Raw genomic sequence first — 27,319 nt, 5'->3', positions numbered from 1 at the left:
TAATTGCCATCCCACCACCAATCCCCTGGCTCTGAGCCTTCTTTCCTTGAGGGTTCTCCAGCTGGTTCCTCCCACCACTCCTCTGCATCCAGCCAGTCCGTGACAATACAGGAGGGAAACTGAGGCCAATTTGGTCCCATTACTTGGTCCCATGACTGAAGTTCCACACCCCTGACTTTAAGAATCCAGGAAAGGCACAATTTCATGGTGACAAAATAGCCCAGAAGAGGGTGTTGGAGATAGGTGGTTCCGAGTTAGTATTGGAGGAGAAACAGGGAAGAGATGAGGAGGATGATAAGGAAATGCAGACAGAGGAGGTAGATTGTGCTGAAAGAAGGGGCCAGAGAGAGAACCCCACCTAAGTCTTATAGACAAGGAGTGTTGTGGTGTTGCTTGGGAAGGGAGCAAGGAACATGAAGAAACGAGAGGAGAGGACTCTTGAGGCAGGCTGTAGGCAGAGACATTCACATAGAGTTGTAATATGTCCCTGGCCTTGGATATTCCTTCACCAAATCTTTTTTTTATTAACAAAGAATAAATAAAAATGAACTCATACAAGTTATCTTACCATTTCTGAATGCTGACTGTTAGAGCTGTTTCTTATCTCTCTGCTAGTTCCCATGATACACAAGTGTTACTGATGACTAATTTGGACTTCTGAAAGCTCAAATATATGCTATTTTACGAATTCTTTTTTTACTTTGAGAAATGTGTTTTTTATTATTATTATTGTTTACATAAAAGTTCTATTAAAAAATGAAGAAAAATAGAAGAAAAAGAAAATAGTATATCACTATATTGTTAGCAGTTAACAATTACCATTTTTAACATACTGTATTTTGTTTAAATGAGTTCCAAATTTCATTATACTTGTCCATGCAAAGTCTGCCTCTGTAAGCAATCTGCTCATAGGTGGCAAGAGTAGTCAGGTCTTCAATCCATTGAAGTAACGGAGCCGTATATTTATCTTTCCAATGCAGCAACATCAGTCTTTTGATCCTAGTGAGGGCATGGAGAATCCATTTGCATTGTCCGGTGCTCAAATTCTATGTAGTAGATAAATAATTCAAAAGCATATTATCCTTTGAAAAATAGGTATTTGCATTTTGGAAATCAATTAATAAAACTAGTATGATAAGCTGGATAGATAAATGTTGTTAAATTTTTATTTATACTGGAGCAAACAACTCCACTGAGTGCTTTCTTGAGTGCCTTCACCGTTTAATATCCAAATCCCCCCAAAGTAGTTATTTACTTTTTGCTATCCTTCAAATATGGAAAACTTCCTGCCCATTAACCCTCTGTATGCTAAATTCGGGGGGGGTGATGATTAATTGGCCCACTAACCTTTTAGAGGAAAAATAAAATAAAGAATGGCAACAACCTGGATCTGTGTTAAGAGTAGGGTTCTTTTTGAAATCAGTTTGATGGCCAAGTTGCTTGTCCCTGAAGATAACAAAATTAGCCACGTGGGACTTCGTCTGCATAGAAACTGGACACAATTAGAGTAATATTCACTGTTGTTAATGCAGTTTGGGATAATTGGGCAAGTTGATTTTGACAGGTTGATGGTGCTAAAATACTATTATAGTGGACCTTTCCATGCATAACAGTTAAACTTAGGAAACTGTTTAATAAAATGTTGTGATTGGGCTCACAGGGATTTAAACTGCACGAACTGCAATACCGTTGTGTTTAAAAGTTAACCATTTAGTTCTGAAACCAGCTTTTGAGAATATAACCATCTTTCCATCAGACCTTTTGTAAACAGAGATAACTTGCTCAGGATATGTCTGAACTGCATTCAGAGTCTGTAGTAGCCAAATCCCTGTAAGAAATGTCTTGCTATGGATATTAAAAAATGCTACCTAACTGCTTATCTCTGGTGACTACATAGGAAGCTGCTTTATGCCATTGGTCCATCTAACTCAGTGCTGTCAACACTGATGGGCTGCAGCTAACTGGGCCAGACTAAAGAAAAAAGCTATTGAGCCCGTGCCCTTCTATATGCAAAGCAGGTGCTCTACCATGCAGAACACCTGCTAATCAGCAGTTGCCCTCAGTGAACAGATGATGGTCAAACATCCATGATCCAGAGATCCTTTCCTTCCCAGCAGCTGAGAGCAGCAGTAGTCTTGTGGCCTCTGCACCTGCAGCCAATCAACATCTCCTGACTGCACCACAGGCAACTGTTTTAACTGTTTTTAAATTTGTGTGGGGTTTGTTGTTGGTTGGGATTTTTATTGAGGGAGGGGAGGTGTATCTGGGAGGAGAGGAGCTGGGGAGAGCCTGGGGGGCCAGTTGCAGTGGTTCAGAGTAGGGGGAAGTGTGGCATGAGAGGTGGGGCAGGCTGGGTAAGGGGCACACAGCACAGGCAGTTAGTGACTGTGACGTGTGCCAACTCCTCCTCCAACCTGGGGAATTGCAATTGTCCTGTCAGCCAGCCCTTGGATCTGCAGCTGCTGTTGCTGAATGCTAGATGGATCTGAATTAGACCTCCCTCATCCATGATCTGATTATGGGTGAGGAGACTGATCTTGCATGTATCACTGAGACCTGGGTGGGTGAGCAGGGCAGAGTTGGTCTCACCCAGCTTTGCCCATCTGGGTGCTTGATGCAGCATTAGGCCAGACTTTCAAGTCAGGGAGGGGACTTGTGGTCTATAGAGATTCTCCCTCTCTTTATTTCCAGGCTTTCTGTCCAGCTAAGGGGGGATCTGGAATGTGTGTTCTTGGCATTGGGCAATCGGGACAGATCAGGGATTCTGCTAGTTTACCGCCCACCTCCCAGCAGTCTCCCTGCCTGAGCTGAAAGAGCTGGTTTGGGAGGCAGTGTTGATGATTCCCAGACTGCTGTTTCTGGGGGACTTCCACATCCATGCCGAGGTGACTGGCTCTGAGGTGGCTCAGGATTTCATGACTGCTATGATGACCATGGCTGGCCCAACACATGTGGCAGGTTGCACTCTAGACTTTATTTTCTCAGCTGGGTAGGAAGAGGGTGATCTGAAAGTGGGGGATATTGATCTCAGTCCTTTGTCAAGGTCTGATCACTTCCTGTTGAGAATTACGTTTTCAGCACCTTTTCTCCTCTGTAGAGATGGGAGACTATTAGGATGCTCCACCTTCCAAGCCTGATGGATCCACTGGGTTTCCAGATAGCTCTGGAGGATTTTCTAGATGATATGACTCATGCTCCTGTCAAAGTCCTGACCAACCCCTGGAATCTCAACTAAAGCATTCATGACAGGTGGCCATCCAACCTCTGAGAGCCAGTGTGGTGTAGTGGTTAAGATTGGTAGACTTGTAATCTGCTGAACCGGGTTCGCTTCCCCATTCCTCCTCATGCAGCTGCTGGGTGACTTTGGGCCAGTGACACACTGCAGTCTCTCAGCCTCACTTCACAGAGTGTTTGTTGTGGGGGAGGAAGGGAAAGGAGATTGTTAGCCACTTTGAGACTCCTTAGGGTAGAGATAAAGTGGGATATCAAATCCAAGCTCTTCTTCTTCTACTCACCCAACCACTCCCACCCCAAACTGGGAAATAATATTATTGGCCTACCTTGCAGGGCTGTTGACCCTTTGTATGTCTCTAGAACTCAACTATGAATAACAGCCAGGCAGCCTGCACATGCAAACAAAAATACTGTAATGGCAAGAAAGGGGGGGGGGACAGCTGGAACTTTGCATGTGCTGTTCTGGCAACCCGCTCCTCAGCAGAGATGCTCCTGTGGGGAGTGGTGGTTGTTCCATAGACAAAGGAAGGGAAGGAATAAGCAGGGGAAAGCTAGACTGATGTGGCTGTCGGTATTTCCACTGAAAGCCACCTTGCTTTCAGGGGCACCGCTCATATTTTTACAACATGCTCCGCACCTCATCCCTTGCCATTCACAGAACTAAACCATTCATTATTTATATTTTTGATCTTTTTGTAAACCACTTTGAACTCTTTTAACAATCAGGTGGTGTAGACATTTTATAGAATCTCTCCCACTCTCACACACACATTTTAAAAGGCTGGAGCTGTTCATGAGCCCAGGAGGAGAGAGCCATTTTCTCCTGCACCTGAAGGGATGTGGTGAAGGCCAGCCTCCCTGTGCAGGGTGTCCCACAAGTGGGCAACCGTCTCATAGCAGGACCCCGCAGGGCACTGCCACCTCTGAACCTCCCGAGGGAGGGCTCGCAGAGAAGGATCCCTGATGCTAAGGGACACTTAAGGCCTCCATCACAACCTGCCTTGCCCTTGCCCTTCACCACAGGCCAAAGCAAAGGGAGTGGGGAGGGCCATTGTGCGTATTACTGGACCATGCGGGTGAGTGACCAGGCACTTCCTGGGTGCAGCAGCCGTAGGGCGTCCCTGGCAGAGGGGAGCTGTGTGCAACTTCAAATTCTGGTGCCCCCACCTCTTACCTGCCATTGGAATGCGTGCTGCCAGTGCTTTGGCCGCGCTCCCCTAGAGTCGCTTCTGTACTGCTTCAGTGGTGGGCGAAGAGGGGTGCGGTCTGCCCCGGGTGTCATCACTGAGGGAGTGGGACAAAATGAGTTTTTTAAAAAATTGGGCTCGCAAAACTTTTTAGGAGTGATGTGGTGGCTTAGGCGCCTGCAGGTTCCGCGCTGCCTGAAACGACAGTGTGGGACTTGTGTCTGCCTACTGCCTCTCCCTCAGCCACCCTACAGCCGAGGGGGAGGTGGCGGAGAGGCTCCAAGCGGCAGAGAGGCTCGCCCCACCCCATGGGCACATTGCCCCGCCCCCACAGGTGCAGATCACCCCGCACCGGCTGCAGGACATGCCCCCGCACCAGGCACCCAAGCGGCTAGCTATGTCGCTGCGCTGCTTACTGAAACCCATCCTCCCCCTCTCCAGTCCACGCAGCAGGTAAAGAGGTCAGGCTGCCAAATTTAAACCTGAGAAAGGAGCACTTTGTGTGCCCCAAAGAAATCTGCACCTGAGGCAATGGCCCTCCTGCCGCTGCCCACGCTATGTCTCTGGCAGGGAGGGAACAGCCGGCTGGGCCAGGGAGGTGATTGATGCCTTCTTGTGAGAGGGGGTAGTCCCTGCCTGCTTGAAGGAAGAAAAAAAACCCTCCCTGGATTCAGAAAATCTAAGTAACTACTGGCCACTTGTTAATCTTCCCTTCTTAGGCAAAGTTCTTGAGCAGGTGGTTGTCAACCAGATCCAGGCACTTTTTGAGGAAACAGATTTTCTAGAGCCTTTTAAATCAGGGTTTAGGCCTGGTTTTGGTACAGTAGCTGCTTTGATCCTCCTGTATGATGACCTCTGTCAGCAAAGAGACAGGGAAAATGTGTCCCTGTTAATTCTCCTTGACCTCTCAGCAGCTTTTGGTACCATTGACCATGGTCTCCTTCATGGTCTCCAAAGTCCTCTCAGTTGTATAAATCAATAAAGTGCATATAGGTGTTTGTTCGCTTGCTTCTCTGACTACCAGTAGGAGTTATCTGGAGCCAGCTGCTTGTTTTCCCTTTTGGTTTCCACTTTCTAGTTGCGGCATAGTTTTAAGTGTGGACTAAGTTGAGCTTCAAAACATATACAACCATCATCATAGAAGAAATAAACATCCTACAACAAATCAACTTTGGTTACTACGACAAACTGGACATGTCAGGAGTTTTTTCTGCTTTCTTCATCTTTTAAACTTAGGTTGAAAGTTCATTTTCAATATAAACCTACCAATAAATAGCAAGAGAAGATAAAATACGACTTAGAAGCTTGGGGTAAATACAAACGAGTGATTAAGTGAATGTAAAACTGGTTGTGATAGCCAGCATAAATAAGTACAAAGGCACATTCAGCCGAGAAGAAGATTCTAGAGTAAAAGAATGCAAAAAGATTAGAACAGCAACAAAAGCAAAACTCCATATCTAGGCAGATGATCTGACCAAAAGGGAAGTATATTATTTTGAAATTTTGTTTCTCCAACTGTCTCAAGCAGAGCTTTCCAAGCTGTTTGTTGTGACATGTTCGTGTGTCGGCTGCAGTGTTTAGGTGTGTCACACAAACACTCCCCGTGCTCCTCCTGGGGCTGGAAAGGGTTAGTTTAACCTCTGCTTTGCTAGTAAAACTGAATTACTGTGTCACAAAATGATGCATATCCAAAAAGTGTGTCACCAACTTGAAAAGTTTAGGAACTTGAAAAGCTCTGGTCTAAAGTAAAGATAGAGCAATGATTCCAGTGATGAGCAATTTCATTCTTCAGCCAACAAACAATATTAGGGCTTTCTGACTTACATGGTATATATCCTCTGGTTGAGTGGAATTCAGGTTGAATGGAAGAATTTGACAGACAATAGAAGAGATTTTTTGAAGGATTTTTAGCCACAATATTGCACTACTGGGCAGATCTACCACATATGAAAAAAGTGTCCACTCTCTAACATCCTCTCCAGCACACATTACAAAAATCAATGTTCCTTTTTGCCAATTCCATCTGGAGTTCCACTGGGAACCACCTTAGTACCACTTTTATCATTGACTCCTTTACCCTCCTATATAACCTTAATAGGAGACTTCCGCCATATAACACTTGCTGAATTGTATCTTTTATTTTTGATCCCAAATCTGCTCCCCAAATTTCTTTCAGATTCTTTTTAGGACTTTCCCCTATTTTTTCAAGTGAAAAGTAGAAAATTTGGGGAGAGAAAACTCTTACCCTGCTTTCCTGGCATTTCACTGTGATGTGTGTCTAGGTGTGCTATGGTCAGCCTCTCTTTTCATTTTCCAAATGAGGGACAGAATTATGAGCACCCTTTGTCTGCTACATCTGTTCTTTTCTTAAAATCATGTTTTAATTTATTCTTTTAAATAAAAGTTTTAACCCATCATTCTCTCCCTCCATTTTCTCTTTCAGAACAAGAAGATAATTTTGAATTTATCATTGTGTCTCTTACTGGTCAGACTTGGCACTTTGAAGCTACAACATATGAAGAAAGAGATGCTTGGGTCCAAGCTATAGAGAGTCAAATTCTGGCCAGCCTGCAGTCATGTGAGAGCAGCAAGAATAAGGTAAGATAAACAACATTGATCAGAGGAAAAGAATATCTGTCATCAACATTTAGACCCTCTATAATGTTTTTAAGGAGAAATTCCTGCAGCATTATTATGTCTGGAATGTTTTGCCTTGCTTTGCATTTAGATTTTTAATAGTAACTTATTTATTGTTTTACTTTTTCCGTTTTCTATATAATTTCACATTATAATAACTCATTTGGAATGAATAGTTGCTGCTTTTAAATTGATCTAAATCTTGCTTTCAGTATTTCGAGCACAGTACTGGAAAGTGGTAGTTTTTTCTACTTTGTTACTTTTCAATTTTTCCTGGAAGCTGTTGTGTTTCTCTAGGACTAGAAAATGTATGATGCTTTATGTTTAATACTGCAGGAATTATTCAGGATAGTATTGTGCACAATGTCCCATTTCAACATTTGTCTACAACTGTGATCTAGCTAAAGTTAGTCATGACTTAATCCTCTTGAAAGCTGTGGGACAAGTTGGTCACAACTAATTTCTTCATTTCAATGGGGATTTGTCATTACTAAATTTAGCTGGATTGGGACTTACGTTTCAAGATACATGTTCACAATTTTTTGTTCTTTTGACCTTGGCTAAGGAAAACTTAGTGGGGGGGTTTCTTCTCTGTAATTAGGGATGATTACATGTTCAATGTATAAATAAAACTTTTAAGTCTTATGGCTTTTAAACAACAAGTAGATTAAATTGAAAAGGGAAATATAGTAGTACCTTCGTTCCATAATGGCTCGTACATGTTTTACATTCATAATGTAGAATAAGCTAACTTGAACAATTATGCAAAATTAAACTTTCTAAAGAAAGAGATTGAGGAAACCACCAAGACACATCCCTGATAATGGCATATCTAGATACAGTGGTACCTCGCAAGACGAATGCCTCACAAGACGAAAAATGCACAAGACGAAAGGGTTTTTCGGTTTTTGCGTTGCTTCGCAAGACGATTTTCCCTATGGGCTTGCTTAGCAAGACGAAAACGTCTTGCGAGTTTGTTCCCTTTTTTCTTAAAGCCGCTTGAAGAGGTGCAGTTGCGACGGACCGTGCTTCGCAAGACGAAAAACATCGCAAGACGAAAAGACTCGCGGAACGAATTAATTTCGTCTTGCGAGGCACCACTGTACCAGCTTACGTAAAGTGTTGTATAGCTTCCATTGAAATCTATAGCCGGAAGTTCATGATCTGATACAGCTAGTTGAATTTGCTCAGGACTCAGCTGGTATAGAAACTGAAAGTCACTTTCTATAGAGATTATCTTTCTGGGTCAAAGTAGAGGTCACTGGCAGGCCACTGTGGAGAGAGGTCCGTAACGCAAGCCATAAGATCAATTCTGATCTTTTGATGGTAGAATGCTCTGTTCACCATTGCTTCTGTTCCCAAATCTTCCTAACAATCAATAACTATGAAATAAAAGTGGTACAGGAATTAATTTAATTTAACAGAATTTATAAGAATGGACTGTTCTGTGATCATCTGTGGTATTAATGGCACACTACAGTTCTGAGCTTGCTTTACCGCTGATTTTGGATTCCTGATGTCCTGTACGCTCTATGCCCCAGTGGTTCAATAAAAGCTTGAGCTGTCAGAAACATGGATAAAAACTGTGAGCTGTGCTTGTCAGACACAGAATTACAGTACTTAAAGATGCTAAAGGATCAACTTCTGAGAGGCTAACCAAAAGCATCAAATTCCATGATCATGTTCATTCAACCCATTTCTGAACTCTCTTTTTCACCAGCTGACAGAAATGTTGTCTCTGTCTTTTCTTTGAGTTCTTATTTCCTGTATGTGTGTTTCTTTAAATATACACAGTCCCGACTGACAAGTCAGAATGAGGCCATGGCCCTTCAGTCAATAAGAAACATCAGAGGCAATTCTCGCTGTGTGGACTGTGGGGCACAAAGTGAGTACTATTTTTCCACAAGGAACATTATCCTGGTCTTCATAAAGCTTGTAGTCTCTTTGCTTCAGTGTTACATGAACACCTGTTCTAGTTCTTGCCCTCTTGGTATTGTATTCAGTGTTCTTTTCACTAGTTAGTGTTCATTATGGAATATGATTTGTGTGGTGTATTCCTATTAAATCCTAATTAACACATGCTGCTGGTTAGATTAAGACCTCATTTTTTTTTTGTAAGTACTGACCTGGAACACTTTTGAGGAGGGAGATTTTTTCTTCAGTTTCACATTCCTTTTCAACTTAACATGCTACTGTTATGCTCTAGATAAGAGGGGAAATAATGGCTCTTATGAATTTTAGGGGATTTTAAAGTCATTCTTTCCAGACAAAAAAGAAAAAGCATGTGATACTAGAAAACGTACAATGCCTATCTTAATATTAGCATGAGATTCACAAATATATGTATATGTAAAACCTTGAGCCTGGCTCGGGAGTCAGTGGGCAGCCACTTGCTTTTTAACTCAGCTCATTTGACCCCTCCCAAGCTAATGTGTCGGCATCTGGCACTTGCTATGGGCTTTTGCAGCTAAATTGATACAGGCCTAGTTTCAGATAACTCAGTTTTCCGAGTGGAAGGTGATGGGATCTAAGTTTTAGCCTGAGGTATGGCCTGGGCATAAGGGTTTCCCCTGGAGCAGCTGAAATGAAGAGGTAAGGGGGTCAGCTCCCCCTATGCACATCCTGCATTAAAATTGGACACACCTGTATTTTTTTAGTATGTAAAACAGGCCAGACACGCAAGGAAGAGGTCAAATGTCATGTTTGTCCCCTTAACTTCTTTGAACATCATTGTCATTGTGGGAAAGGCTTGACCCTAATTTCCTTTTGAGTGTGGGCAGGCTTTGTAGGGATGGATTTAGACACTAGGAGAGGATATATGGTTTAGTTATTATTCTTCCTTGCTCATGTTTATGAGATCAGCAGAGTACCATCCCTTGCAGCTTAAACTTGGAAGCCAATTGTTAAGAATTCTATCACATTGCTGTTACAGTCCACCTTGGATACAAGCTTCAATTTAAACAAGTCTCCTATCCAGGTGTGGTGTGAGTGTTTACTAGCAAGACCATGAGTCAATTCCAAATTTTCAAGGATCATAGATTCGCAAAAGGGACCCAAGGATCATCTAGTCCAACCCCCTGCAATGCAGAAATATCAGCTAAAGCATCCATGACATATCTGCTTAAAAACCTCCAAGGAAGGAGAGTCCACCTTCCTGCTGTATCACCCTTCTTGATGTGGACCATCTAGCTATCTGAAATACTACTCAGAATTATAAGCACTGCTAATTGTGCTTTTCCCATGCCTCAACTGGTGTCGGTAGGCTTTGCATTTTCAATGCAATCCAAGATTTCTCTAAAATCAAAAGCAGCACATACTTCCTTGAAATTGCATAAATCAGAATGGTTGCTTTTTAGCTGTTGGATGGAGTGCCTTGTTCATCCTTTCTCATCATACTAGCATGTGTTAAATATGCAATAATGAATCTGCAAATGATGACAGTGATTATTAGGAGAGTAGCTGCATTTAGTAGTACATGGTAGTACAGATGTGAGGAACCTTTGGTGCGCCAGATGTCACTGGACCACAGGGCCCTGGCCATGCTTGTAGGGGCTGATGGAAGTTGTAATTCAGCTTCTTAGGGGCCAAAGTCTCCCCACACCTGTTTTAGGTGGGCTTGGTTTTTATCTTGGACTTTTAGAGCTGCTCTTTGGTTGCTGTCTCTTTGTCCTGAGCTGTAATCTTATTTCCTGTCATCTTCTCCATTTTGCCACCATATTTACCCCATGATAGCCAAATAGGTTGCACTTGTACCTTTATGTAAAAACATCATTAAATTACTTGCTTCTAACCTGTACCATACTTGTGTTGGTAGAAAAACATTTGCTGTAATAATTCTTAAGATTTTATTCCCCGAGAACCATGAGCTAAAAGTTCCTTTAATTGGCTAAGAATTAGATACGGGGTCCAGACTCATCAGCATCATGTATCACTCAGGGGTTCTGTTAAAACTTCAAATAAGAGTTGATTACTGGTAACCTTGCCATAAGTGGGAAAAGCTCTTAGAATGTATATTTATTGTGTTGCTTTGTTTTCTTTTCCTATAGATCCTGACTGGGCAAGCTTAAATCTGGGAGCACTCATGTGTATTGAATGCTCAGGGATACACCGAAACCTTGGCACACACGTGTCCCGTGTGCGCTCACTTGACTTGGATGATTGGCCTATTGAACTCATCAACGTAATGTCCTCCATTGGGAATGAGTTAGCAAATAGTGTGTGGGAAGAAAATACCCAGGGACGTGCAAAACCCTCTCCAGACTCCTCAAGGTAAGCTGTTTCAGTATGCATGCAGGCGTTAAAAAGTATGTGAAAGATACCTAACCCAATGTTTATCTTTTGAAAGTACCACTGCACTGCTCTCATTGGCTGCAGTCTTAAATGGGAGCTAATGCTTAAAGAGCACTGGATCTGTATATGATCCTTCCTTCTCCAAGAAGCTCAGAGTGGTGTAACTAGTTAACTAGTCCTGCAAGGGAGAGATTCCTCTTGCCCGGTTCTAGCTAGCTAGTGTTTACCCTGAAGGATGCAAGCGAGGTCCTTCTTTGCCTGTGTTTGTGTGTGCTTACTATATACATTGTTGTAAATTTTAAAAGAGCAGACTGCAATTCAGTACTGTATACATTAAGTGAATCACTGCGGTTGGGAGCAATACTTGCCTACCCCCAGACTAGTGCTTGTAAGCAGAATTGGGGTTGCAGTATCAGAGTTCTTTCTCCAGATAAACATTGTAATTCACAAATACCCTAAGTATAGTCAGCAAAGCATAAGGAAGGTGACCTGTAAGTTCAACACTACCCCCCCCCCCCATTCACCGTTTGTACAGGTCTATTTGATTGTGTCAGGGACGCGAGTGGCGCTGTGGGTAAAACCTCAGCGCCTAGGACTTGCCGATCGCATGGTCGGCGGTTTGAATCCCCGCGGCGGGGTGCGCTCCCGTCGTTCGGCCCCATCGCCTGCCAACCTAGCAGTTCGAATGCACCCCCAGGTGCAAGTAGATAAATAGGGACCGCTTACCAGCGGGAAGGTAAATGGCATTCCGTGTGCTGCGCTGGCTCGCCAGATGCAGCTTGTCACGCTGGCCACGTGACCCGGAAGTGTCTGCGGACAGCGCTGGCTCCCGGCCTATAGAGTGAGATGAGCGCACAACCCTAGAGTCTGGCAAGACTGGCCCGTACGGGCAGGGGTACCTTTACCTTTACTTATTTGATTGTGTCATCTGAACAGACCGTTTAAGAACCAATTTCATATTTGTCTAATATTTCCATTAATTACATTGATTTTATGCAAATAAATAAACAAGGAAAGACTGTTTTCATTGCTGCCTTTAAAGATAACACTTGTTGTGGATAATAGCATTAATAGAATACAATTTTAGACCAATATATAAGAGTTTTAAGTTTCTGTGAATCATTAATTACTGCCTTTATTTGAAGAATACTGGCTCAGGAAACATAATACAACATAATATTTTAAGTAATAAAAAAGCTGTCTTCATAAGTGTATTTCAGACTCTTTTCCCCCATTATATTTTATTAAAGTTTGAAAGAAAATATATAAAGGTTAATATTAAGTTGGAAAGAAAATACACAAAGGTTAATATTAAATATCCAATATATTTTTTATCAAAGATAAATAAACAAATCTAAATAAAAACCCAAACCCAAAGGGGAACAAGAAAAGAGAGAATTCAGATTCATTTTTATTGCCCATTACCTTTCAGGCAACAAACACTTCAGTAGAACTTCAAATACCTGAGTGCTTTCTTCCTAAATAGGAGTGTGGGGGTGTTAAATGTTCTTTCTTTGGTTTCTGCTCCATAACATTGTAAAAATATAAACCCTGGTGTGTCTTTTGCTATTAGAGAACAAATATAGCTATTTGTATCATAATGTCAACAGTGCCATTACATTAATCCATAAATATCAAAAATGAATTCTGGTGCCATCTTTGATTCATTATTTACTTTGATTCATTCATTACTATATATGCAGATATTTGTACAGACATAAATAGTAAAAAAAGTTGATATTGAAGTTAAGCTAAAATCCAGAGGAAATTTGATCTACCCATGACCCATTGAAACTATATGCTTACCTGTCCTCATAAATCTCAGTTACCAGTATTTCAATGGGACAAATCATATATGGATTTCATACTTCTTGCTACTAATTTGCAGCATAGGTTCATGAAGTAGTTTTGTTATCTGACAATGTACATCCTTCTTATACAAAACAGACAATTAAAGGTTGTGTATTATAACTTTCCATTTGAAGAATATTTAGTTTTCTACTAGTTTGTAATACAGCTGCCCTCTTGTTTTCTCCTTTTTCAAACAAAAAAAGTACCATGTTGCATAAAAGTATGATGTTTGCTTTAATATCGTTGTTTCAAACACAAGGTGTCAGCAAAACCATAAAGTATTTCTTACCTGTTTTGCATCCCTATGGTTGCCTCTGGGCACTGGTAGCCAGAAAGGGCATACTTTTTTAATGTACCAAAAATGATTACTTTTTTAAAAAGTAATTGAATGATTTCCAGCATTATGTCTATCTGACCTGAAGTTTGCAGACTATAGTTAATCCATAGATAGAGTTCTGTGTCAAATGATTAATTTTCTTAATTTCTAGAAGCTGAGATAAGCTCTCCCAAGCTAGTAACCTTCCATATCACTCTTGCAGCTTGGTTGTGATACATAAATGATTTTGTAGTAGCATTAGTATGTGTAGGATACAAATAAGCACCAGGGACATATGAAGAACTGTCCTACCATTTCATGGATATAGCCACCTTGCAGAAAAGTGGCATCACATACATTTATATAAAAAAGCACATATGTAATTTTTGCAAAAAAAAAAAATCTAAATGGGTTCACATATTGATTTGCATGTTGGTTGATACCCTAAGTTTTCATCACTTCCCAAATAAGTGTTAGCCAGCTTGCAGTTTCAGAGCAGACTCTTATCTCCAATGAGCAAACTACTGTGCCTTCGTCTCATTCTTACACTGATTTAACCGCATAACACAAATCACTCTTCTTGCCCACCCTTCTTTGTTCATGGAACCATGATAACAGTTTAGAAACCAGGTGTTCTGTTCAAAATACATCCATAGCTGTAAATGCAAGAAGTTTGCATCAAGACTCTGTAATTAACATATATTTGTTGCATTCCTAAATACACTAAATTTCATGCCCCCCACATCCAAATTTTGGCCAAAATTAGTACAGGCCAAATGTGTTACATTCAGTTTCTGTATACTGTAGTCATGGCAACTGTCTTTCATGCACTGATACTCTTTCAGATAGATTACTCCTAACCCTTCCAAACTCTGTTATGTAGTAGTGCACATTTTTTACTCATGGGCCATAGATATTTGGGGAGGAGCAGAGGAATGCTCTGAGTGCCACCAGCATGCACACTGCTACCCCTCCCCCCAAGGTTACACTCTGGTTCTTCCCAGCCCATGTACCTGGTCTCAGTCTGAGTGGCTTCAGAGACTTATATAATTAAGTGAAATTTTGCACCCTTGGTAGAGTATAGAAGACTTTGTAACCGAAAGCATTGTGCCCATATCCTAAGCCTAAGTATGACTGAAATAAATTCATCCTCTTACCTTGTTTGCCCTGCTTAGACTCCCCTCTTGCTCCTGTATTGAATTTTGGGTTGTAAGCTTATTTGTGCAGAATTTCATAAAGAGCAGTGTACATTGATAGTGCTGTGTAAATAATACCAATAAGAAGAAAAAGTATGTTGATTCTCCACCACTTAATACTATCAAATAGGGTAAATTTCAAGTCTTAGTATGGGAAATACTTCCACTCTTGTAATTTTTAAGTTACTATGAAAATTCAAATATTTCAGGCGATCTCAACATTAGCATCATACCTAACTTTAAAATCTGGCAGTTAGAAACAGATCATTCTTCATAACCAGGAGTGCAGTGGAAGCTGCAATGAACTTTAAGCAGAGGTTTCATATGATTCTGAGGAAAATCTTGGTGAGCAGCTACAGCTTGCAAGTTAACATTTGTGGTCTGTGATTTGTGTGACTATACCAAGCACAAAAAAGTTTATAAAGTTGCCGAGCAGGAGGGGAGCTTTTGAAACTACTGTAGAAACAAGACCAGCTGGCTTCTGATTGTTTTCAGTGGACCACTGATTAGGTCAGCTTTAAAAAGCTTGTAATTGGCTCCAGCAATTACCAAACAACCCTGAGAACCGCTTCTCAAACTTCTGGAGCAGTGTGACAAATTGAAGCTGACTGCTGCAGAAGGAATATTGACTTCCTATTTCTAAACAGGGGATCATTAGTCAAGAAAAGCATCTTTTAATTACTCCCAGGAAAGGGAGAAAAAGGGGAAATCTTTTGGTATGGATTGTGCAACAACTGACATTTTTTCCCAGTGTATTCAATATTAAATTTGATGTCTTGGGGGCATCTGTCCTTAAACCCTCCCTTTGTAATGTGGGTCAAATTAGATTTGATCAATGTTATAATTAAATGAATTGGGGTTCAAATCAAGACTTTTCCCCCATTCAGTTGCTATTGATACCATTTAAGCAGGCACCTAAAGCATTGATTTTGACTGGTGTGACAGTGAAATGGCAGTGGTGTCTGAACAACCACACAGGGACATAATTCTGCTTGATAAAAGAGAGTATTGCTTTTGAATAACATAAAAAGACTGTCCATCTTCAAAACAGGAATTAATAAAATGTTTGCCTGTATCTTGATGCTGATCTGGAACTACCTCATTAGTTATTTTTCCTCAATGTTCATCTTAGGATATGCTTTGTGTGTACAAATGCGCTGCCAACACATGGGCTCTGTCCAGATTGTGGGATGTCCTACAAGTCGCAGCAGTACAGGAATGTGATCTAAGTTGGGTTCCTCTTGTGGAACACTCAGACTTCAGCAGACTTATACGCATATTTAGAGGTTGCCCCCCCAAAAAAAGACTGGTAGCAATTCATGTCAATATCGTGATAGGAAATTGAAGAGCTCCATGTCTTATCTCCCTCCTTTTTTGTTCTATATGTTACCATTTTTTGTAAATTGCAACATAACTTTGTGGTCTCTAGTGATAAGTTTATAGCTAGAGGTTTATTATAAGTATGTCAACAATTTGGGAGTTTTGTACTGAGTTATTTGGTGCTGTGGTAAGGGAAATGAGAACTCTGGTAGCAGCCCATTAAAGACTCAGTGACCACGGAATAGTGGCTGGGGTAGAAGCAGAACAGAGTGGCTGGACAAAGGTGGGTGTGGGTGTGTAGAAAGAAGAATTTCAGTGTCCAGGTAGTTCGCACTTAAAATGATTGATTGATTGATTGATTGATTGAAAATAGCTTCTATTTGTATGCTGCCTTTCCACAGTTAAAACCATGCTGAAGGTGACTTACAGCATATTAAAAAAATTATGTAATGTGAAACAATAAACAAAACATCAAAATGTTTTGCAATGTGTGCAACCAGATTGAACAATTTCTACATCAATCGTAAGATCCAAAATGAAGATAGAAAATTGACATCAACAACAGCCAACACCCCCCCACCCCACATGAATAGAAGTGGTTGTCATCCATAGACATTCATGAAGAAAGTCAAGGTTTTCATGTAGCTGAGGCTGGACACAAGTCAGTCCACACACCCCTCAAAAAAACAAAAAGAGGGAAACCACAAATGTAGCCTAATAAAGACTGAACATGCTCAGTGGGCCCAGAATATTTGTTTATTTTTATTTATTCATAAAACTATATTGTCTTGCTTTTTCAGGCATTGGGCACTCAAGATGGCTCATACTATCATAAAAGCACAGTGTAACCAGCAATTTAAGCTATAAAAAGACAACAGCATTAAACATTAGTAAAGAACATCTTACACAGTTAAAGTCAGTCAGATAAATAACATTAATATAGCACCTTACAAATTATCCACTCATTTGTAGTTTCCTGAGTTAGTGTCCTCAGCAAATTATCCTTATTCAAGTGAAAGTGGTCCTTGGAAAGGTGGGTTTTTAAAGCCCACTTTGAAGTCTGCAGTGTCAAAACTGCAGGGTTGACTCCCTGCAGGTTTGGGAGGAAATGCCACAGTCTGTGAAGCACCAAGGGAAGCCCCTGTCTCTCATGCTCACCAACTTCAGCAGCAGGTGGGCATCATTTTCGAAGTCAGTCCCACAAAGAGCATATGGCAGGAGCCTAATCTGAGAGTGACTAATGCATGAATTACTGAGGCATGGTCTTGTGATAGTCCTAACTGGCCTATCAGCCCAGGAGAATCCCCTATCTATCAGCTTTGTTTTCCATCTAGAACCAGTTGTACCCCTCCATCTCAATCAGCTGACTTTCCCAGTCACAGCACTTCCATCTACTCCAAAACTGTCTCCACAGTCTCCCTGGATTTGCAGATGAAAATAAGTGATAGAGCTGGGTGTCATCCATATATTGATAACCCCTTGGTCCAAACATTCACTTGACAGTTATTTGCAACACTGTTTGCATTTCAAGTTGAAAGCTAAAGTTTGCATTGCAGCTAGCTGAAGGTCTTTTATTAATGCTTAATGTGTCCTCCAAGGTAAGTTGGTTCTCTAAACATCCGCAAGTGTCAGCTGATTCTGAAAATAATTGGTATTATGCTAAGTGCGTCTGTTTGGGGGGGGTTGGGGGGGTTCTGTATGTCTCTGTATATATGGGTCAGTACAACTGTGTCCATGGGATGTGCCTATGGGGGCCATCACATTGAGCTCCTACACTTCAAAATTAGCCACTATACCACTGGCTGGCTGCTGAATTCTTGTGCTGATGTGAGTGGCAGGGCTGTAAATATAGGTAGCAAAGTACTGATTCCCAGCCAGGCTTAGGCTGTGATAGCCAAGTGGACAGCCAGGGCTCAGGCAAGGAAAGACCAGAGCTGGCAGGTTGGCCACAGACGCAAACATTAAATGCATCTGTCTCCATTCTGCTCTGAGTACCTGAATCACAACAACCACTATGCTGAACAAGGCTGGGGCTGACTGGCAGGCAACCGTCATCACAGCATTAATGCAGAAGCAAGACTGACTGTTGCCCTGCCCATTCCAACAGCCAGGCTAGGCAGATACTTGCTAGGTGGTTGGGAAGATGATTCCACACCTCAATAAAGCCATATATGATGCTGATTGTCATTCGTGGCAATGCCAGCCGAGGGGCCTGATGATCTGCATCCTCCTGGCTGCTGCTATCTGTCCAACAGCAACTTGGGGGTTTTGCTGGGCAACAGTGCCCCACCCCTCAAAATTCTGAACTACTAATGCCAGGCTGGTCTGGAATGGAAGTTATATCTACTCCTATTGAGAATAGTGCCAAGGGATGGCCTATCAAAACTGCTTGTAGCTCAGATGTAAACAACTGCATTGCAACCTTTCTTTGCCTTATTAGATCTGATCATACAATGATGGTGTAGTCATATCAGTCTTGAATTTCTGAAACAAGGATGTAAGTACCATTACAGATAGAGCCTCTGGGAACATTAGTACCTGTGTATTCACTGTTGTCAGGCTTTATTATTTCTTACCATCTCTTTTCCTGGTGAGGTCAGTGTTATGCCCCTTTTGAATGTGCTTCCATGCTTGACACCTTTCGCGGGGGGGGGGGGGGCTTTAAAAAAAGACTTTATTGTGATGGGCTGACCAGAACCCATCTGCAGTTGGGTGGCATCTGCTCCCCACATGTCACTTCCCTCATTAACAAGCAATTGAATTAATTAAATGCTACTCAGAACACGCATAACAAGCTACCGGCAGTGTCCAAATTAGCACTGATAATCAAGGATGATTTCCTTTATTATCCTGCTAAGTGGTGTGCAGCTTCTGATCTCCCTGTCTGCCCTCATCTATTTACATACCCCCAGCTTCTGCCTTTTAGAAGCTGAGGTTATCTTACCTAGTTAATTTGCCACAATCACCAAGCATGGCGGATTGATATTCCTGCCTCTGCTGAAGCAAACCCCCCCCCCCGTCCTCTCCCCCTTTTCTCCTTCCCCATTCCTGGTCCTTTGTATCTCAAGCTCACTGATAAATTAAAAGCCACCCCTGTGGTCTCTCAAGTGAGTAATAGAGGCAGAAATTTCATTTTGCAACTGGCTGATTTAATGATCCAAAGGGTAATTAATGGCCTGATTATCTTAATGTTAAATATGTCCGGCAGCAATTACTGTGACCTCCCGCTTGTCAAGGTCCGGGCTGTGCTCTTCTTTCAATTAAGTTCTCTGGGGTTTAATGGTATGAATAAACTCCTCTGATTCTATCATTCCAGACTCTGAGATATAAGCGAGCTAGAGGCTCGTTTGGAGTTTTAATCAGCCCGTCTTCTACTTGAGCGATCAGCGTTAACAATTATAACAAGGACAGTTTAACTTTCTTCCCGCCCACCCCCATGCACACCCCCATTCCCTTTATTTTATTTTTTAAGTGCTCTGAGGGAATTCTGCTGGCTTCAGCTACAGCTTTGCTAGACTCATCTCCCCATTTATAAATTATCATGTGAATGTTGCTGTTTTTCTATTTGACAGGCTAAATTAATTGGCAGGAGCAACCGAAAATGACAGTGCCACTAATTACAACTCAGAGTAAATTTTTGTCATGGTGGCACGCTTGTCAGTGGGCATGCCCCAGTCCTTGCTGTGGCCAGGGTTTGTTGACGCTTTCCATTTCAGTTTTCACATCTTATTGGGGAACATGATTGTATATGATAGCACTAACGGACCAAGATGTGCCTTCGGGTTTTCCAGGCATCCAATTTGTGTGCAAGAATGACATTTAGTGCCAATAAAGTTTAGGCAGCTGTGCTTCCACAGACCAAACAGCTGCTAGGGGACACACATTTTACATAGGATATTTTAGCAAGTTCTGTTGGTTAAGGAGACTTCTTAATTCTCTCAGAGTGTTGTAATTCACTCTTGCACATGACTGAGCTATCCTCATTAACTCATCTTTGAGTACATTACAGTTAATTGCTTATTAGTAAATATTAAGCTACATGCGTAAATCTGCAAATTGCAAAAAGATCACTTCTAATATGATTGGCAAGTGCCATTATGATAACTAATCCATTGCTTTCCAGTAAACCAGAATCTTCTAGATACTGCATTTCACTTCAGGAATTATTTCAGGCATCCCAGTATAGAGTACTTTCACATGAAAGTTTTGCACCTTCTTGAGCATTCTTAAAAGGTAAAGGGACCCCTGACCATTAGGTCCAGTCGTGGCCGACTCTGGGGTTGCGGCGCTCATCTCACTTTATTGGCCGAGGGAGCCGGCATACAGCTTCCGGGTCATGTGGCCAGCATGACTAAGCCGCTTCTGGCGAACCAGAGCAGCGCACAGAAACGCTGTTTACCTTCCCACCAGAGTGGTACCTATTTATCTACTTGCACTTTGACGTGCTTTCGAACTGCTAGGTTGGCAGGAGTGAGCATTCTTATGTGACCATAATTAAGCAATGGGTTTTTTTTAAGCCTGCCACATATACTTCTACATACACAGGCAAGAATTACATGCCACAAAATGTGATGTTCACATATTTTGGACCCACGTGTGAAAAACATTCATTATCTGTTAAAGTAGTTGTTACAGGATTGACTGCTGTACCAGCCAAATTTACATTGGCTGAATATATTTCCATGCAAGTATAAAGGCCAAAGGTTTGGTTCCTGCTTCGAATCAGTATGTAAACATCAGCTTTCCTCACCTCTGCAGCACATCTCCCGGTTGTTCTTCCATCACAGTCTCCTCCAACTGGTCTATTTCTTATTCTTTCCCCTCCCCTCTTAAGTCCTTCTGTACACTTTGCTTCCCTTTGGGTTCAGAAAAGCTAAGCAAATGGTAAGTTGGGAGGCTTCATTGCCATCAGCACTGCCACCATAAATTCCCATAGTGCAGAGCAGAATATCAGTAGGTATCTCAGAGGCATTGTGTTCTTAATGGTATTTCTAGTCCCCGTATTACAGACTGGGATGTTGAGTGGGTGGCAGATGGACCTTGGTGATAAGAATGTTGCAGCTGTAGTGCAGTTTGGTCTCCTAAAAAAAAAGTACATGTTGATGCTGTGGAAGAGTAGTATATTCATCTGCCAAATCAAATTTAGCAGAAAGCCTTCTCTCTGGGGTTCTAAGATTTAAGTAACTGGGGTTACAATCCAGCAGCGTTTTGGGGTGCATTCTAGAAGCAGAGAGAAGTTTATCAAGCAGCAACTGGGGATAGGATATTGTGGAGGAGGGAGTAAAGTAGCAATCATCTATTGACTGAGACTTGGAAAAGCCTGGGGAGAAATAGAGACCTGCAGCGTTATTGCGATATTATTGGAGGATAAGGCCATCAGCTGTAGGATAAAGCTATCAGTGGCTACTTGCCATAATGGCAATGTTCTGTCTGTCTCCACTGTTTGAGACAGTTTACCTCTGATTGCCACTTGCTGGGATTCACAAGTAAGGAGAAGCTGTTGCACTTAGGTCCTGCTTCCTGGAAGCATCTGGCTGAATACTGTGAAATAATTACACTTTGGGTATAAATTGCAATCACTGAGTATAAATTGCAAGTCCCTGAGCCAAAGCAGGGACTTGGAGTTGAGCGTTTCTCCATTGTATTTGTCCCCTGCAGAATGACACACAAAATATATCCCATATATCAGGGGGTTGGGGAAGAGAGAATGCCTTCCCATACTCCTATATAGGGGGCTTCCTGTTTCCGGTGCACCAGGAATGGAGTCTCTCCCATCACCACAGAAGACACAGATGGAGATAACCAGATACTGATGGGGGAATTTCATTAGGTGCATTCCTCTTTGGTTGAAAGAGGAACCAGGCTCCCATCCGCAGTTTGCCTGGCAGTCTGGCACTCGATTCCCCATGGAATGCAAAGGCAGGCAAAGGCACTGGCTGCCATGACCCTCGCCCAGTCCCATTCTTGGAAGGACAGGTCATCCTGTTAATTAGATTCTAATTGGAGTAAACTACAGATGCTAGAGATGATGAGATAAAAAACTGTGAAAACAACCCATCTACAAGGATGTAAAAGGTTTGGATTGAGAGCGGATTTCATTTGGTGAAAGAGACAATGGGGGGAGGGGAGCCCACCGTTTGCTCATTTAAAGTTTTTCTCTACATTTTTTGATACGGCATCCCTACCCAGAATGCAAGTTCTATTTTTTAAAAAAATCTGCACAAGTGAGGATGAAAGAAATTGGAATATAATATGGTATTTAGCAAAATTCGAACTGTGTGCGAGAGAGAACTGAACTGAGAGGGAAGGGGGTGAGAAACACTATGCTTTGAAAATACAGAGCAAAATCTTCCCTCGCCTCCATTATCCACAAAGGAATGTGTTTGAGATAAGGACAAATGACCATAAATGAGCAGCAGGGAGGAAAGGAGCCCACCAGCTGCAGGAATAGAAGTTTTTGGATTAACTCTCTGCAGTCTGGATTTAGGCTGGGAAAATGGTGAAGACGGCTTGCTTACTGGAAGCCAAATCATGGGACTTTTGAAAACTGAGATAACAGCTTCTCCCAGGACATAATAATAATAATAATAATAATAATAATAATAATAATAATAATAATAAATTTATTTGTACCCCGCCCATCTGGCTGGGTTTCCCCAGCCACTCTGGGCGGCTTCCGCAGAAACCAAAAATGCACTAAAATATCACACATTAAAAACTTCCCTGAACAGAGCTGCCTTAAGGTGTTTTCTGAATGTCAGGTAGTTGTTTATCGCTTTGACATCTGATGGGAGGGCGTTCCACAGGGCTGGCGCCACTACCGAGAAGGCCCTCTGCCTGGTTCCCTGTAGCTTTGCTTCTCACAATGAGGGAACCACCAGAAGGCCCTTGGCGCTGGATTACGGTAAAGTTTCTCAAAACTTTATACATTATCTAATATACCAACATGAATAGAAATCACAAGTTTGTAGCTGATATATAAGGGACCGTTATATTGGAATGGAATGGAATGGAAATTATTAAAATTTTGGAATGCAGAAAAAATGTAGAGGAATGAACTCATCAACTCTAGCATGTAAGGGGGCCAGTTTAATTAAATTTGACATTTGAATAATTAGCATTAATAATTGTATTAGTTGGATAAAATTTGTATTGTTAAAATGAGGCTGCTATTGGAACAATATTGGAAAATTTAAAAAATGTATTTTTTAAAAAAGTCCTCCTATTTAGCTGTTTCTCCCATTGAAAACAATGCCATGAAGAAGAATGACACCTATGTTTGGTTGCATGGTTAGCTAGACATTAAAATGTGAATACTGTTCTTCTCTGTTGCAGTCCCTTCCATGGGATATATATACCAGTGCATCAGCCCAGTTTCATTGACAGTGGGGATGCATTATCTTTCCTTCACCTCCCAGTGACATGAAAAGCAAATGTGTGAAAGAGTAGAAAATAAGGACTTTTTGGAAATATCTTTGTGCCACCCAAATCACAACTTTTGCAGTGAAAACTGAACCTCAGAAAGAATTAGTGTTGCATTAGGTATTACTGCTTGAAAACACCAATACTATTTATTTACTGAAATATACCTATCAGAGCCCACAAGCAGAATAGGAGCCCAGTTGTACTCTCCCCGCTTGTGCCCCTCCTGCAGCTGATATCTCTACTACTGCACCAAAAGTATTCTGACTGCTTCCATTGGAGGCTTGCGTTGAGCAATTACCTGTCTTCCTTCAGAGCTTGAATTTTGAGGATCCACCCGTCACCCTTTCCTAAGCAATTATAAACTGATGTTTCAGCATTAGTACTATTGTTATTGCTCATGATACTAAGCTCCACATACTATTTCTTTCCAATATGAAGTGTGACTACGACCGTCAGTCCCTTCTTTCCTTATAAACGCATCAGCACCATGCAGGACACACTCCAGACAGGGTTGAAACTAAGCTTTATTTCACCCAGGTCAAAGACCTAGTTTGGCACCTCCCATGCCTATTTGTATACACAGAGAGAGAGAGACTGGGAGCCTCAGTGGTGCCCCTCTGGAGGCTTCAACCAGGGCAAAAGAACCAGCTAACCCCACCTCCCGCCCCGGCTCTGGCCCCAGAATCTTGTCAAATTTTGGATGATATTCAGGATTCACTCACTGTTTGAAGGCTTGGCCAGTATCATTCTTTGATAACTTCCAGATTAGATTAGAGGACTATAACATGTTCTTTGTAGGCCTGCCTTTGAAGACAGTTCAGAAACTTCCAATTAATGCATAATAAGGTGACGCGGGTGGCGCTGTGGGTAAAACCTCAGTGCCTAGGACTTGTCGATCGTATGGTCGGCGGTTCGAATCCCCGCGGCGGGGTGAGCTCCCGTCTTTCGGTCCCAGCTCCTGCCCACCTAGCAGTTCGAAAGCACCCCTAAGTGCAAGTAGATAAATAGGTACCGCTTTATAGCGGGAAGGTAAACGGTGTTTCCGTGTGCTGCGCTGGTGCTGGCTCGCCAGAGCAGCTTCGTCACGCTGGCCACGTGACCCGGAAGTGTCTCCGGACAGCGCTGGCTCCCGGCCTCTTAAGTGAGATGAGCACACAACCCTAGAGTCGGACACGACTGGCCCGTACAGGGAGGGGTACCTTTACCTTTACCTTAAGGTGCCCCTTATTATATTACCAGTTGTGGGACAGTTTTCACGTATCAACTGTTTTGCACTAGTTGCCGGTTAATTTCTGGACCCAATTCCAAGTGCTTGTTTTGCCTTTGAAGCCTTTAAAGCCCTGAACAGTTTGGGTCCTGATGATCTCTGGGAACAAGACCACCCCCTCTGAGCACTTAGCATCTTCTGATATGTGGAGGCTAGATGGACCTCATTAGGAGTAGGACTTGCTTGGTTTTAGCCCTGATGCTCTAGTACTGCCTTTCAAGAAAAATCCACAACTTTCTCCCAGCTGTTTTTCAAAAACAGTTTTATTTTTTAATCTTTTATTTCAGATTTGTTGCTGTTGAAAATTGCTAGTTCTTGATTGGCTACTGCTGTATTCCATTGGGCTGCCAATATTTATTACTGTTATTGTTGTTGCTGCTGCTGCTGCAGCATTATATTTCCATTTTTAGCTGCTTGGTTTCACTTGTATTATTTTATTGATCTTTGAATTTGGCTGAATGATAAAATATAAATATTTTTAAATAAAATAGTCTGGGCTGTGGACTGGACCTTGGGGGGGGTGGATACGGGAGCATGTTTCTCCCATTTTCCCTGAGAAATGGAGAATGGGAGGTATCTGTTGCATCTCAGTACTGACAATAGTGTAAAGAAGGTTTCTCCTAGGCTTGTTGTGGTGTCTGAAGGCTGAGGACTTCCATCTGTTTCTTCTGTCCTGTGCAGATATAATATACCACTAATAACTGCAATCATAATGAAATATAAGTAATGAAATAATTCCGGTGCTGGTCAGTCATGCTGTTCTTATCTGGTCACTTGCGAGGTCACAGCAGTGTGAAGCCCCAAAACTATCATAGAATTATAGATCTGTAAAGTTGGAAGGGACCTTGAGAGTCCTCTAGTCCAACCATGGCCATGCAGGAATCTCGGCTAAAGCATCCATGACAGGGGGCCATCCAGCCTCTGCTTACAAACCTCTACAGGCCTTGAATGGACCTGTGTAAACTTAGCTGACCAGTATAGCTAGCATTATGCTTTGAATAGTTTTCTGGCTTTATTGAAATCATTCCTCCACGGCAGGTTTAATTAAAGTCAGTGGAGGATTTTAAAACAGATGAACAGGAGCAGGAAAAAACATGCTTCTTAATTAGGATGGATAATTTCTTGCTAGCACCCAAAAGCACATTCAGAAAAGCACCAGATATCCTCTCCAAATCCCCTACTGGAAGCAATAAAGCTTTGTATATGTCAGGCTTGCCAGTTTTTGATTTCTTGGGTTTTTGGAGGTTCAGTAAATTAGTCTGATTTTAAACTCTCTTTGGCCAGTGCCCCAATTGTTTGTTTCAGGTTGCAGGGAGATATTAAAGAGACATCCAGCACAGTTTTTGTTAAAGTGTCTGAGGAGCTAATTACAGGGGAAGAGAACAAAGGGTTGTGCTAAAAGGCAAATTGCTGAGTTGGAGATATTTTTCAGATAGCATAACGGAAAGCTGAAACATCACCAGGAATCACCCCTCTAACTTACAACAAAGGGGATCCTTTTCACAAAGTGACTTTGCCTCCGTTGTTTCCTAACAATTATTGTATAATGGTAGCAATGGGATCTGTAGGCATCCCACACGTATGTTTGTTCCAAGCTAGTATTTGATTTTGGATACATGCACCTTTCCCACTTCCTCATGTACTTCATAAGTTTTCAAAAACATAAAGGACCACTGACAAATCACTACAATTTGTAATCCAGTGGTACCTCGGGTTAAGTACTTAATCCGTTCCGGAGGTCCGTACTTAACCTGAAGCACCACTTTAGCTAATGTGGCCTCCTGCTGCCACCGCGCCGCTGGAGCACGATTTCTGTTTTTATCCTGAAGCAAAGTTCTTAACCCGAGGTACTATTTCTGGGTTAGCGGAGTCTGTAAACTGAAGCCTCTGTAACCTGAAGTGTATGTAACCCAAGGTACCACTGTAGTGAGGTCCAGAACCTAATTATGCACCATATGAAGTACTTTCTTTCATAGGGTGATAATGCATTCTGGTGTTATGAGATCAGGATAGAAAACTTCTCTCTACCACTCTAAACATTAATAATTTTATAAATCACTATTGCAATTCTCACATATAAATTACAAAGTCATTTGTTCTGTTCCACATAGAATTCATTGCTCCTCCCTCATTCGTACACACAAACACACTTTCCATTGCTCTGTCGCATTCTTCACCCCCAAGTTATTACTTCCTACCAGTTTATTCCTTTCTCTCTCTCTTCCCCCAAATTATTCTCCCCCCTCCCATTTCCACTTCACATTAATCTGCACTTTTTCCTATATGTCTCCCAGCCACCAATTTGTTTTCTTCTTCCCCTCTACCACCAGTGCAAGCATTTCAATGACATTAAATACATTTTCTTAGTGTCCTGCCTAAGAAGAAATATATTTTATCAAAGTGATGATCTGTTCAAACATTCCAGGCGGGGTGCTGCATATTATCATCCAATCAGCTCGCCATGTGAATTTTGACCCTCTGCTCTTCCTCTGACTGTCCCTCCCGCAGGGGCGGGAATCCTGTTTCAGGCCAAGGACCACATTACCTCAGTGGAAACCTACTGGGGGTCATATGGAGCAAAAGGTGCACCTCTTAC

General features: G+C 42.0%; 1 protein-coding gene across 6 annotated transcripts in view; it reads left to right on the top strand.

Annotated features, from left to right (window-relative positions):
- AGAP1 (ArfGAP with GTPase domain, ankyrin repeat and PH domain 1) overlaps positions 1 to 27,319 on the top strand; it is a 326,368-nt gene that overhangs the window by 258,543 nt on the left and 40,506 nt on the right. For all 6 annotated transcript variants that reach the window (XM_053362842.1, XM_053362861.1, XM_053362851.1 and 3 more), the window contains 3 exons: positions 6,865 to 7,019; positions 8,853 to 8,943; positions 11,105 to 11,327. In XM_053362842.1, coding sequence (XP_053218817.1) covers positions 6,865 to 7,019; positions 8,853 to 8,943; positions 11,105 to 11,327 — 469 coding nt within the window. The remainder of the gene's footprint in view (positions 1 to 6,864; positions 7,020 to 8,852; positions 8,944 to 11,104; positions 11,328 to 27,319) is intronic.

This window comes from Podarcis raffonei, chromosome 1 (assembly GCF_027172205.1).
Source record: "Podarcis raffonei isolate rPodRaf1 chromosome 1, rPodRaf1.pri, whole genome shotgun sequence".
Lineage (NCBI taxonomy): Eukaryota > Metazoa > Chordata > Lepidosauria > Squamata > Lacertidae > Podarcis > Podarcis raffonei.
This window is presented reverse-complemented; position numbering and strand designations above follow the sequence as displayed.